Source organism: Lepus europaeus, chromosome 1 (assembly GCF_033115175.1).
Source record: "Lepus europaeus isolate LE1 chromosome 1, mLepTim1.pri, whole genome shotgun sequence".
In the NCBI taxonomy this organism is placed as follows: Eukaryota; Metazoa; Chordata; class Mammalia; order Lagomorpha; family Leporidae; genus Lepus; species Lepus europaeus.
Window position 1 is genome coordinate 5,167,421 of NC_084827.1, and position 15,050 is coordinate 5,182,470.

The 15,050-nt window shown below is 42.9% G+C and overlaps 1 protein-coding gene across 1 annotated transcript; it reads right to left on the minus strand.

The window, feature by feature from the left end:
* Positions 1-3,736: 3,736 nt before the first annotated feature.
* Positions 3,737-13,075, minus strand: LOC133761926 (TRPM8 channel-associated factor 3-like). Its single transcript, XM_062194902.1, has 7 exons — positions 12,453-13,075; positions 8,303-9,267; positions 7,967-8,064; positions 7,037-7,250; positions 6,530-6,769; positions 5,434-5,771; positions 3,737-3,991 (listed from the first exon to the last, which is right to left on the minus strand). Exons 1-7 carry the CDS (start codon positions 13,073-13,075, stop codon positions 3,737-3,739), a joined length of 2,733 nt encoding a protein of 910 aa, XP_062050886.1.
* Between the last annotated feature and the right edge of the window lie 1,975 nt (positions 13,076-15,050).

The following is a 15,050-nucleotide window of genomic DNA, read 5'->3' on the forward strand; positions in this document are numbered from 1 at the left end:
CAGGGAAATGCAAATCAAAACCACAGTGAGGTTTCACACATTCAGAATGGCTCACATTCAGAAATCTACCAACAACAGATGCTCATGAGGATGTGGGGGAAAAGGGACACTAACCCACTGTTGGTGGGAATGCAAACTGCTAAAGCCACTATGGAAATCAGTCTGGAGATTCCTCAGAAATCTGAATATTACCCTACCATACAGCCCAGCCATCCCACTCCTTGGAATTTACCCAAAGGAAATTAAATTGGCAAACAAAAAAGCTGTCTGCACCTTAATGTTTATTGCAGCTCAATTCACAATAGCTAAGACCTGGAATCAACTCAAATGCCAATCAAAAGTAGACTTGATAAAGAAATTATGGGACATGCACTCTATAGAATAGTATACAGCAGTCAAAAACAATGAAATCTGGTCATTTGCAACAAGATGGAGGAATCTGGAAAACATCATGCTGAGTGATATGAGCTAGTCCCAAAGGGACAAGTATCATATGTTTTCACTGATCAGTGACAACTAACCGAGCACCAAAAAGGAAACCTATTGAAGTGAAAGGGATCATACTGATAGGTCTAAGAGTCAAAGGGATCACACAAACAAGACTAGTGTCTGCAAATACTAACTGATAGAATAAAAAAGGGAGAGAGTGATCCAACATGGGAAGTGGGATACACAGCAGACTCATAGAATGGCAGATGTCCTAAATAGCACTCTGGCCTCAGAATCAGTTCTTAAGGCATTTGGATCTGGCTGAAGAGCCCATGAGAGTATTTTAGGCATGGAAATCCATGACACTCTGGAAAAAAAACCTAAATGAAAGATCTCTGTGAGTGAGATCCCAGTAGAAAGAATGGGCCATCAAAGGAGGTACCTTTCTCTGAAGGGAGGAGAGAACTTCCACTTTGACTATGACCTTGTCTAAATAAGAGCGGAGGTTGCGAACTCAAAAGGCTTCCATAGCCTTGGCAACTGATGGCTAGGGCCTAGGGAAATTACTGACGACATACACAAGAGTGTCAGATTGTTAAGAGAATAACAGGAGTCACTGTGTACTTACTCCTAGTAGGATCTCTGTCCTCAATGTGTTGTCCCATGTGAAGTAATGCTATAACTAGTACTGAAACAGTATTTTTACACTTTGTGTTTCTGTGTGGGTGCAAACTGATGAAATCTTTACTTAGTATATACTGAATCGATCTTCTGTATATAAAGAGAATTGAAAATGAATATTGGTGTGAATGGAATGGGAGAAGGAGTGGGAGATGGGAGGGATGTGGGTGGAGGGAAGTTATGGGGGGGGGAAGCCATTGTAATCCATAAACTGTACTTCAGAAATTTATATTTACCAAATAAAAGTAAAAAAAAGACTATTAGTTGTAAAAATAGAAGGATGTTTCTAAGCAGAATACAAAACAGCATTATGTAATCTAATTAAGAAAAATGATGTATTATGTTAAAAGATATGTAAAGGTAACATTTGTTAGGGTCATATGGAAGTGACAGAAATTTTAATGTCCTAATGATTTTTCTAAAAATTTTACAAATATGAAAAATAACAAGGTGAAATTATTTTTATACAGTGTTGCATAAACATTCACCAAAATTCAGTTAGTCATTGAATTACTTAATACGATAGAATTATTTATCATTTATTTATTTTTTCTTATTATCAGTTTTTGAATGATAGAGGAGCCACAGATGTAAGCCTCTGGCCTCCAGCCATGTATTTCCCTCTGCCCATTGCCTGGCCCACTGATTTTTTAGACGTATTTATGGGGTCAGTGTTGTGGTGAAACAGGCAGAGATTCTGCCTGTGATGCTGGCATTCCCTATGAGTGCCGGTTCGAGCTCCGGCTGCTCCACTTCTGACCCAGTTCCCTGCTGATGCTCCTTGGAGGGCAGCAGAGGATGGCCCACATGCTTGGGGCTCTGCACCTATGTGTGAGACACAGATGGAGCTCGTTACTCCTGGCTTTGGTCTGGCCCAGCCCCGGACACTGCAGCCATTTGGAGAGTGAACCAGTGGAAGGAGAAGCTCTCCCTATCTCTGTAACTCTTTTATATGAATAAATAAATCTTTTTAAAAATATGTATTCTTATTTAGTTATTTGAAAGACAGAGCTACAGAGGGAGGGAGAGACAAAGAGGGAGAAAATATACACAGAGGCATATTCACTGAAGTCTATTTGTGGTAGTAAAAATACTTGCAGAATACACACTGGAAACTGGAATGTCTGTCAGTAAAGTATTTATTGAATAAACTATTATATCTATAAATTGCAGTATAATAGAGAGTATAGCACATGTCTATATGACATTATGGAGCCACATCCAGTAAATAAGCAGAAAAAAAGGGGAAGAAAATATGTATAGAATGTGTTTTGCCTTGCCTAAGAAAAAGAGGCCTACTAATATCTGTGTGTTTCTATAAACAAACAATGGAGCATTAATCCATAGACAGAGGGGAAATAAGGCAATTGTACAAATGAGACAAGGACACAAACAAAATTTCTTATGATTGTATTTTTGATTCATATGACTATTAAACAAAATTGAATTCTAAAACAATTTCAAAAATCAAAAGTAGAATAACAAAATGAATTGACATATATGACTAATTAGTTGTATAACCATAGGAGAGGAACTATTTTATTGGACTTCAAGGAAATGAGATTGACTTTATATACCTAATAAAATACATCATGAGGACAAAATAAACTGAAAATGATCTTTCAACTATGACAGTATTATACTACTTGTATTTGCATTATGATTCATGTTTTGCAACTGTTGTGTGTGTGTGTGTGTGTGTGTGAATAGATATAAGAAAGTGGATCATTGTGTTAGTGTCTTATGGAACTGGGATTTTTCATCATGGGAAAAATGAGTTACACATTTTTGAAATTAAATAAAAACCCTGTGTCCCAACTTTGAATTTCAAGTATCTGTATGACCACCTACACATTATAAACCATGTAGCCAGAAGATATTTTTAAAGCATATGAAATAATTTTGGGTTTAGAGAAAAAGGCTCTAAATGGATTCAGAGAAAGACATCTTTGGGTTAATTCTCTGGACCTGAGCCGTTCTTGACATCCAACACAGCAAATGTAAAATTGATAAAGAAATAAATCAAAAGCAAAATACTAACTTGCTAAAAAATTACACTAGAGAAAAACTGATTCAACTCTATGTATGACTTATTTTGGAAATCAGCTAATTTGGCCAGCGTCGTGGATCATTAGGCTAATTCTCTGCCTGCGGCGCCAGCACCCCGGGTTCCAGTCCCGAGTGGGGTGCTGGATTCTGTCCTGGTTGCTCCTCTTCCAGTCCAACTCTCTGCTGTGGCCCGGGAGTGCAGTGGATGATGGCCCAAGTGCTTGGGCCCTGCACCCGCATGGGAGACCAGGAGGAAGCACCTGGCTCCTGGCTTTGGATTGGCATGGCGTGCCAGCCGCAGTGGCCATTTGGGGAGTGAACCAACGGCAAAGGAACACCTTTCTCTCTGTCTCTCTCTCTCTCTGTCTAACTCTGCCTGTCAAAAAAAAAAAAAAAAAAAAAAGAAAGAAAAAAAAGAAAAAGAAAATCAGCTACTTTAAATTTTTATTTATTTCAAAGATCAACTATCTAATCTCAATCTTGAAAAAGGATGATTAGGAAAATATTGGGAAAAATTTTGAATTAAGATTAGTTGTCACATCCAATGAATGATGCTTTTCATTCAGAGGATGACTGTTCAGAGGGTGTCTCTGACATGCTCTTTCATGGGATTTTCCTCCCACTCTGGCAGGTGGGCCAGGCCATCAGCCACTTCCTTCTGGATCGGCCAGCCCCAGGCTTTAAAGAAAGGAACCAGATTCTTCTGCACTATTTCAGAGAACTTCTTCATCCATAGGTTCATCTTTCCGGCGTTGTCATTGGGATACTTAGCGATGACCTGGTAGTCAGCAAAGAGCTGGATGAATGGGTCCCACCCAAAGGCCTCCTGGAGCTGGAAAGAGAAGGACCAGGCAGAATGAAGGGTCACTAGACTTTCACAAGTCACCTCCCACCCACCGCCCACGTAATATGACCTGGTGATGCTTAATATTAGCCAACTATTAATAGTTCTTTAATTTTAATCGGTGATTCTGTCTCTCCATCCCTTACAGCCCATTCCAGTGGCTGGTACCATGCACTTCTCAGAGTTGGAATTTGTGCTTGCACATTACCTGCATTGTAGGAGGTTCCCAATAAATGCTAGTTATTTGGGGTTTTATTATTTTTCTCACTCCTAATATTATTGGTACATATAAAGATTTAAATCTGACTGAGGCTTGAATACTCTCTCATCTTTTGTGGCCAAAAGATGGAAATGCGTATCCAGGACTCTGGAGCTTTAGGGTTAGAAGGAGCAGCTTCCTGGACCATATTCTAAGAGAGTATGACACTGAGGAATGACAACCTTGAGAACAAATTCAAGTGGAGTGTTCCAAACGGCACCACCACAGTGCTTTCATTCTTACTCAGTTTAGGCTGTTAGAAGATGTCTAATACTAAGTATAAGCAATCGTTTACTTAAGGAGTACATTGCTTCAAGGATTGTGCTAAACACCAGGGTGACAGATACGAGAAAGGAAAGTAATAAATGAAGCAAAACCATGTAAGGACACGAGGGTCCTTATCATGGGGAAGGAAATAAATGTGAGAGTTCTTTAAAAGTTCATGGTAAATGTGTATTAGGAAAAGCAGGCTTAAGTTCCGAATTTTCTGTACCAAAATACTCATACTGAAATCCAGGCCTTTCTGTTTGTTGTTATTTGTAATGTCAGGGGAAAGCTCTTTTTGTTCTTGAACCTTAGTTTATAAATCTGTAAGTGGGAGACCAATAAGATACTTGCTAAATGCATTCCACCAGGTTAGTAAGAAATGCAGAGGAAGGTTTCCAAAAAATTATGAGGCACCGTGCACGTATTACTTATTTTATAATGAAAACAAAACTCATCCAAATTTAGAATTTGTATAGGAAGATGTCATTTGAGAAACTTACTTCCCGGTCATCCGCCTACAATACCCCTTCAACATACTGATAGAATAAGGTGATACTGTCTGCTCAGTTTAAACGATGACACAGGAGAAACAGGCAAAGCTATGATTCTGTCCAAGCTTACCCAACAGAGCTAAGATAGGATGATATATCTATCACAATGATTAAGGCTGCAAATTTATGAGGTGGAGGAGAGGAGAGGGACATGTTTCATTATTTGTGCAGTATCATTTTTAGTAGTAAAACATGAGCCACAGAGCAGCGCCACCATGCAGTGCTAGAATCCTGGGTTCAGGGTATAGAGTGCAATGTGACAAGGGAGTGAGATGTGCAGCTCGTGGGGTCATCAGATGTTACAGGACTTTGGGTCCCAGTGGTCCCCACCTCCCTGCATTTCTGCTCAGTACCTGAAGGTATGTTTCCAGAGCTGTCCAGGTTTCCCAGTTACTCAGAGGGGCTCCCTTATCCATGTGCATTTTGATCCTCTGCTCCCGATTTGCAGGCCTCAGAGCTTTGTGAGCCCTGTCTCTGGAGATGCCTAGAATCTTCTCATGCACATAGATAGCCCAGAGATTACAGGAGGCTTCCAGAGTGTGGGGATAGAACATCCACGGAGATCGCTGGAAGTTGTGGCCCACCTCATGGAGGGGACCCCAAACGCCAGACCTCCTTATTCTCTCCTCATCAATGACCCCAGGCACTACTGCTAGTAGGCCCATGATGGGGTATCCAGCATGCATTAAACCTGAAGAAAGCAATAGAGTAGAAGACATGAGGTCATGTATGATATTCTTTGTAGACACACATATATATACCCCATTGTCCCTAGGAACTGCAATATTTTGAGTAATTCTAGATTATTCGGAAGAGTATTTGACTATGCAAAGCCCAAGCTTATAGCAGGTTAATGGTCTCCTCAGGTTATTACATGCAGTTGAGCATTCTCATCTACACTTGACCCTGAAGGATTGGTGTATGTGAAATATGACTGTGAGGATATCCATTCATTTTTAATTTAGCTGGGCATCATGTGTCAGTGCCTTGAGGTCTTGAGTCTTGGGAGAAAACAGTAAGATTCTCCATTCTTGAATGTAGTCTTAATCCATTTTACGGGGTCATTTTAAGATCCTGAAGATAGCAATGGGGCTCTCAATTTTATTTCTAAGCATCGAGGTTTTCTCAAAAAAATTTAAGATTTTTTGGCTCTGCTTTAAATTACCGTGCACCCACCCACTACCACTTCTCATGGCAAACTCTGACCCCATTCAATTCTTGTACCTTCCTGAAGCCACATGTGATGGGTTGCACTTGGTTCATTTCACCCTACCTGTGACACCTCTCTTTTGGAAGATCGAAGTGATAATTCACTGTTTACATTGGGAAATGGTTCATAGGCTCCTCAGGATCTTTACTCAGTGTTTCCTCCACTGGTCCCAGTGGTAATTCAACTCCATTTCTTCAATTGGAAGAGAAAGTCTCAGCGCATTCCCCTAGAGCACTCACCTACTGAGATCTGCACGTCAGTAACGATCCTCTCTGGCCTGTGGTAGGGGAAAGGCTCAGACGCCAACTTGGCTGCAGCCTGCATCATCTCATCCCAGAGCTGGAGCAGAGACTCTGGATTATTTACAGACTTGAGGTTTTCAGACGGCACCGTCAGGATGATGTTGTCTGTGGCCAGCTCACCCCAGGGAGCTGGATTTCCTTGCAGAGAGTGCTTCCACTCCTCCTGGGACGTCTTCCCTGGGAACAAAGGTTCCATAGCCTGCTCCACTCTGCTTTCCTAGGTTTCAGGGATAGCACTCTGCCTTGCTGAGGGACAGCCTGGTAACTCATTAATTGTTCCTTATTACATTCAGCTTTCTTAGTCCCTTGTTTCTTATTACATTGTAGCTCTACATCCTCACCCCCTTCTTCCTCTCAGTCCCCACCCTCTTTCCCAACCAGCCCACTCTCATCCCACACCTGCCTCTGCCCCGAGTCCCCACTGACCTGGAACCCCCTACTCACCCAGCTTGAAGTATGGAGCCCGCACTGCCCCACTGATGGTGACCTGCACAGTGTCCAGGTTATAGTTTGGGGGCACAAGGATGTAGAGGAGGCCTCCCCAGAGCCAGGAAATGCTTTTGTTTGTTTCATTTAAGTAGTACTGGTATGTCATCAGAGGGGGGCGGTAGTAGGTGCTCGCTGCTCCTATGTCATCTGTGTGGCAGCCAATCTGTACCTGTCAGTGAGAGCCCACCATGGGTGGAGGAAAGGGGTCATGATGGTGATGATTGGAATTGTGTGTCTGTGTGTTTAGTGTCACGTGTGTTGTCCTGCCTTGCCCAGAGCATGGACGGCAGAGAGAAGCTCGACCGAATGAGAGATCTCCTTGAATGAGTAATGGAAGATTCACTCAGCCGCTTCCACAGCACATTCCCTAAAGACCATCATTTTTCCTTGTTCTCTATAGAATTCAGGATTCTTCTCTTTGATTTCAACAAAGTGAGTCCCCAGGTAAATGTTGACCCAACGCAGATACTGATTATGCCTCTGGTATTGCCCGTAGGTCTGCAACATCTCTGTGTGTCTGAGAAGTGATTTCTATAATTATAATAGGGTTGTAGCTTGTTCAACGTCTGGATCCTGTTTCAGACACTACAGAAAGGACTAAAGGAAAAGGCTTGCTATAGGATCAAAAGAAGAGAAAAGCAAGCACTTCTTGAACCTTTGTTATGTGTGAGGGTCTGCTTGGTATTACGGATTCTGCACCCCACCTGCTGCTCAAGGCAAGCCTCTGCCTTGCTGGGACAAATTTCTTCATATGTAGAATGAAAGTGGTACCTGCTCTCTATGTCGGTGTTGTTGTTAGAGAATTGAAAAGAACTTACTTCAAGTAGAAGTCAACATGCTGAGGACATGGCAAAAATTAATGTCCTGGAGGGTGGAATGCCTTACCTTCAGTTTTGCAGCCACAGCGTTCTCGGGCACTGTCACTTTTGCAGTTCGTCCCTCAGGTAGGTAGAGTCCTGTGCTTACCCAGGAATCTCTGTTGTCTGGTAAGAATCATGGGAAAGGATGAGCTCTTCCCATCTCCCTTGTCTCCATCCTGACCCAGAATCCCACAGTCCCTCCCAGAGCTATTGCATCTACAGGGCACACCTTAGAAGTTCCTAGGAAATTGATTTTGGTGGTTTTCCTGTGGGGAGTAACTTCTGGAATGCGGCCGTACCAGCCAGCCACCATCCACATGCCCCCTACTCAGCCCCAGCTCTGCTGTCCTCCATTGCATACCTGTGGTGATCTCAATGCTGACAGGAGATTCCGTGGAAGGGAGAGGGGAGTTATCACCAACCAAGAGAGAGATGGGCGTTCCAGATTTGAAGAGTTCTCGGCCCCAGGCTATCAGGAGATCCTGAGGGCTGGCCCTGCTGATGGGGTTTTCTTTATTCACAGTGGGCAAGCCCTTTTGATTGATCATTTTCAGGATGTTTTGGTGCACGGACTCATAGATGGGAATCCCATTGTGTGGGATTCGAAACATATTGGAGATATCTTTTTTTAGCTTCTCCAGCCAGCTCTTCTCTAACACCTTTCCCTTGTTGAACAGCATGGATTCAAATTGGGGTAGAACTTTTCGGATGTGGTAATTCAACATCTCTGGCTTAGGGACTGGGAAGATGCCTTTATTGCCTGATTCCACTGTAATGGCAAGACCAACACGCTTAAGGAACCCGTTACTTGGATAGTCAATCATATAGTTGGAATCTGGGTTCTGATAACTCCAGTACCAGGCCTGGCTGCCTGTCAGTATCCCTCCACCTTCTGCAACAAAGTCCTCCACCTTCCTGGCATTCACGTTATGGAGTGAGGCACAGCAGTAGACACTCAAGTCGCGGGTCGGAAGGGTGGTGCTGGTCCATTCCACGTTGTATTTTGTTAACAAGTTGCCCAGAGCTTTCACTTGTGGACTCACCCCAACCTTCCCCTTCTGCTGCCCTTTCAGCCAGCGTACAGCATTGATCAAAAACTTTTCCATGGTGCTTTCAAATACCATGCTCTCATGGCCACACAGCACCACCCGACCATGGCCATAGCGGGCAGCTGCTAGAAAGCAGTTTAGAGAGCTGTCCAGCCCCAGGGGAAAGGCCAGGGGCCCGTGCACCAGCAGGTATGAGGGGATTCCCCCTCTGTTGAGGTTCAGTTCCGTGATGCCTTCCAGGAGCTGCTTCTGATCCTGCCCGAAGTTCTCCCCGCACCTGCAAAAGAGATATTTCCCGTGTCAGTGGCCGGTGGAGAGGTGAGTGTAGAGAAGTGCAGAAGAGAGCACCGAAAACCGGAGCTCATGCAGCAGAAAACATCAACGAGGAAGCTGCGGAGACTGATATTTAAATTTTACTAGTTGTTGCTTATTCTCCAACAATTTCTAATTTACACATAACTCTGTCCCAGATCTCAATATTTTTAAAACAATCTAGATAAATAGACTCAGTATTTTAATCTTTAGATATTGTGGCCCAAAATACACAAGAATGTTTTGAAAATGTCAAGTGATTTAACATGTCAATGTGGGGAAGAGTTTGTTTTCTCAGCTATCAAAACTCATTCCAAAGCGGCAGTAACAAGAGCAGCTGGGTCGATGTAGAATTACACAAATAGACCAGCACTGCAGTGGAGAGAGTTGTAAAACAATGGCATACACATAAGGAAACTTATGTGGAAAAATAAGCTTTAAAATTAGTGAGGAAAAATATTGATTTTTCAATAACTTGTGCTGTAATAATTGACCGTACATTTGTTAAAATCTATATGATATATGGAAAATAGCTATTGAATTAAATATGTAAATATAAGTCATCCAACAATTAAAGTATTAGAGGAAACTTAAGAAAATTCTGTAAGAAATTTGTAATGAGAAAAGATTTTTTTTTTTTTATTATTTTTGACAGGCAGAGTGGACAGTAGAGAGAGAGACAGAGAGAAAGGTCTTCCTTCTGTTGGTTCACCCTCCAATGGCCACCGCAGTAGGCGCGCTGCTGCCGGTGCACCACGCTGATCCGATGGCAGGAGCCAGGTGCTTATCCTGGTCTCCCATGGGGTGCAGGTCCCAAGAACTTGGGCCATCCTCCACTGCACTCCCTGGCCACAGCAGAGAGCTGGCCTGGAAGAGGGGCAACCAGGACAGGATCGGTGCCCGGACCGGGACTAGAACCCGGTGTGCCTGCGCCGCAAGACGGAGCATTAGCCTAGTGAGCCGCGGCGCTGGCTCGAGAAAAGATTTTCTAAACAATAAAAAATATGGGGCAGGCACTGTGGCATGCCAGGTAAAGCCACCGCCTGCAGTGCCGGCATCCCATATGGGTGCTGGTTTCAGTCCTGGCTGCTCCACTTCTGATCCAGCTCTCTGCTATGGCCTGGGGAAGCAGTGGAAGATGGCTCCAGTCCTTGGGCCCCTGCACCCACGTGGGAGACCTGGAGGAAGCTCCTGTCTCCTGGCTTTGGATTCGCACAGCTCCGGCCGTTGTGGCCATCTTGGGAAGCGAACCGTCGAATTGAAGACTTCCCTCTCTCTCTACCTCTGCCTCACTGAAGCTCTGCCTTTCAAATGGATAGATGAATCTTTAAAAAAATGTTATGGAGGAAAAAGATGGACAAGTTGAATCAAAACAGATATAAAACATATGCAAAACCAAAAACAAAGTTAACAAGTGATGGAAGGAGACACATTTGCAACATGTGAAACAGGACAAAAAGAGTAACTTACAGAGACTCTTCAAAATTGTTCATGTAAAATCTGTATTTTTAAAAAACTATGCATGAGGCTGGTGCCACAGCTCAATAGGCTAATCCTCTGCCTTAAGGCCCCAGCACACTGGGTTTTAGTCCCAGTCGGGGTGCCAGATTCTGTCCTGGTTGCCCCTCTTCCAGTCCAGCTCTCTGCTGTGGCCCAGGAGTGCAGAGGAAGATGGCCCAAGTCATTGAGCCCTGCACCCGCATGGGAGACCAGGAGGAGCACCTGGCTCCTGACTTCAGATCAGCGCAGTGCACTGGCCACGGCAGCCATTAGAGGGTGAACCAGTGGTAAAGGAAGACCTTTCTCTCTGTCTCTCTCTCTCACTGTACACTCTGCCTGTCAAAAATAAAATCAAATAAAATAAAGTAAAATGTAAAAAAAAAACTATACATCAGTACCAAAAATTTTTTACCAACATAAAGTCATATCTTAATTCTATTTTCCACAAAAGTTTTGAAATATCTTTATATGAGATAGAAATAGAACTTAATAATCCATAAGAAAAAGGCAAAAGCTTAATAGAAAAGAAGATAAAGGACACAAACATTGTAAGATGAAACATAAATGACCAAAAATATGTAAAAATGCCCTGTGCCTTTGTAATCAGAGAAAAATAGAAATCAAATAATATTTTCACATTCCATATTGAAAAAGTATTAAACGTAAATTCATAATGTTTAGTATTAGCCATAGTCTGGGAGTATTGTTTTGGTAAGAGTGCCATTTTGTACAACCTTCTAACTAACAATTTGTCATTATCATTCACTTCAGGAGCAAATTTTTTGAACTAGCTACACATCGTTTTGGAACTGTATGTCAAAACACTCTAGAACTTGTATGGAATAACATGTAACTATGTTAATTTTGGAACTTTCAATAACAACAGATGTCTATGTGTGCCAAAGAATAAGGCCAATTTCTGTGTACAGGAGACTTAGGGAAATACCAAGAACTTTCATGTGCTACCTTGTGATTCAAATCTGAGATGGTGCAGTTCATTTAAGCCAATGTTTTTGTCTAATTTTTCTCTAATCTTTACAGACAAAAGGAATCCTTCTCCACTTTGAATGGAGAACTATGAGTCTTCCCTTGGCCTTTTTACCATAAAGCTTCTCCATTTCAATTTAAAGAAAACCCTCCTCCCAATGGTTCCTGGGGAGAGAAGGTCCTGATGTGCACCTGTATATAATGAAGTGTTGCATTTTTCCTGATGTCACCAGAACACACACCCTCAATTTCATTCACTCATTAATTGAGTGTTTATTTAGCACCTACCACGTCAGGTATTGCACTATGTGTTAGTGATATAATTTCAAGCAAAAGAGAAATTTCTTTTCTTCCATGAACATTGTAGACTTTTTCCCTTTCTACCAGTGTCTTTCTGAGACTGAAAACTAGGGGAATAACAAGATGTGAAGCAAGCATACCCTACATTCTAAGTACTCAATACTCAAGCCATAATAGAGAGTGAGCAAGCATACTGATCCTTGACAAACACAGGTAATTTTTATGCTTGTGTTTGTAGTTTGTAGCGATCCTGTTCGTAGTGGCCATTTTCTCCTCTGCAAGTCTGAAAGCTCTTAAAAATGGGGGACAAGCCTATTTTTTTTAATCATGGATCAGACTTCTCTTATTAGAATCATCACTCACGTGACATGGAATGAGATGGTGGGCAGCGTCTCAGAGACAACCCACTGCCTTCTGTCCACACTGGAGTCTGTGAAGTACACGCCAGCCACGCTTGTCACTTGGTTTCCAGGGAACTCAGAGAGCACCTTATCACTGCCATGCTTCTCAACCCAACTCTGGGCATGACCCCCGATGAGCAGGCCCCCTCCTCGTTTTACAAACTGGATCAGCTTCTCAGTCATGCTGTCATCGTAGGCATTGGTGCAGTAAACCCCCAGGGACTCTCCCGGCTCCGACTCAACCTGTGCCTTAACCCCAGAGTCCTGCAGGAGTTTTACTAGTGACTCCAGGGAGGGGTTCACTCCAATGGAGGCTTCAGGGGAGGGACAGAGCCAGGACACAACATTGACAAGAAATGGAGCCAAGGGAGCATGAATCAGGTACTCCTCATGGGCCACGACCACGAGGCGGCCTTGGGCAAAGGAGGAGGCTGCAATGACCACACGGCCCTCATCATTCACCATCACTGGGAAGGTGGCTTCTCCAATGAGAAGGAGTTCAGAAGGGAGGGGCTCTGGGGGGATATTCCAGCTTGTCACTCCATTCACAAGGACCTGAAAGGCAGCAGCAGGAGTGGTTGCCATGGTCTTCCAGGTTCTGCAAGGAAAGAAAAGACTAAGGATGGTCAACACATCAAAAAGTGAATAAAACAAGAGTTCACGTCTTTTCCATAGTGGCTTGCCCAGTAGTGCCTATAGAAGTTCTCATGTAATATATAGTAACTTCTCCATTCATTTTTTAAGCTCTAGAATTCTTCACATATAAGAATTATATTCCCTTCCATGGATGCTTCATATTCACCAACCCAGATCTTCTCCATTGCTCTGTCCTCCACTGGCTATGCCTTCTTCTCCATGGACCACCCTGCTGCATATCAGAGAGTGCATTTACACTTGTCCTGCATTTCTAACAGCTATAATTGATCCCAGTTGTATATTGCTAACCTAGACTTCTCTATTGGACATAAATCCTTTATTTTGATCAGAATGTGGAATATTACAGTAGCAGCTGTCTCTCTCTGGAGGAAACTGAACTTTGCCTCCTCAGTGTTTACTCTTAGAGAAAATATTCAAGCTTCCATTTCCCTTTTGTATAGGGAACATACTCTAAACCTCCAAGGGGTTTCATGTGAAGATGGACAGAATTAACACAGGCCAAAGTTTGCTCAGACATTGGCATTTTATGATATCAGAATAGAATTATTGTACTTTTATCATTCCTATTGATTTCTCAGAAGAATAGAGGACATGATAGGCTGAGAATCACGATTCTTTTTCTCCTCTCTCCTCTTTGAATACCCATTTATTCATAAAGTTTGTCCAGGATCTTTGGTTTCTGTTCCTATTGTCACTAAGCAGGCTCAGGATCTAGATGTTGCATGCTTAGGCTAAATCATTCTGGAATCCTCGATTCTCACATGAACACTCTTGAAGAGAAAACCACAAAGCTTTGCTGCAAGTGAAGATGAGCTCCTCTTTCAGCCTGGTGGTAGAGATTCGGGATCAGAGTCTTTTCCACTCTCTCTTGTATTAGCTCTCTAAATAAAGGCTCTGTTCTCTTGGAAATCAGAGCAGGACTTATAGGTTTGGTCTCTGTGAGGTTATTTTCTATAGACTTCCACGCTTTCCCTCCCTTACCTTTTGCTAACTCTCATTACTAAAACTGTAAATATCTAGAAGAAGGCACATTAAGCAGCTTCTGTGTTTATTTTGAAGACAGAGTCTCTTTTCGAGAAGGTTCGAGCATGAAGCACAGTCTGGTCCATTTTGAAGCCCAGAAGTGGGGGAGCGTACCATTGAGAAGCAACGCTGCTGACTCTGTGATCTGACCCAACAGCACCTTTCTAACTCCTGAGGTTGGTGATGACAGGAGAGAATACAAACTTGCTTTTGACAAGCAAGAGGACTAGGTGAGGTGTTCTAATTTCAGTGCTACCCTAGTCTCAGTGAGCTAGAGTGGGTGATTGGTTTTCCAGTTAAGGAATCTGGTTACTTCTCTGCAAATGTCCTCATTGAGGTGGGAAGGCATGAAGAATGGATGTTCAGGGGGTGACACAAGAAAAGTCTGGGTACTCCAAGTAGAAAAACTAGATCCAGACACCAGAGACTGACCCTTTCCCAGCAAGGATGTCCTAGCTTAAGGAAGCAGCAGAGACACCAGACATCAATGTACCATGGTTTTTCAAAATATGGACATCTCAGCTGCCAGGCAGTCTGGGCCAGGGACCAGAGGAGCCGTAGGAACTGCAGCATAGCTCTGAGGTGGGATTGAAGGATCTCCAGGGATTAGCAGACAGTGATTTTCCTGCTAGTTCAAGAGCAAGTAGCAGTAGAATTGCTTTGGTTGAAGCAGATATGCTCTGTGACATTTCTTTCCCTCTGGAGGCTGTAGAATAAAGTTCATGAGAACGAAGTTGTGCTCCTTGAGACTCTGTGAGCTGACTGAATAATGTTGTAGCCACAAAGCCTGAACAGAGCGTCCTCTCCACTATTCCATATGTAATTAAAAGGCAAACTGTAGACTAAAGAAGAAAAGCAATACAAACACACTTAGGATTTT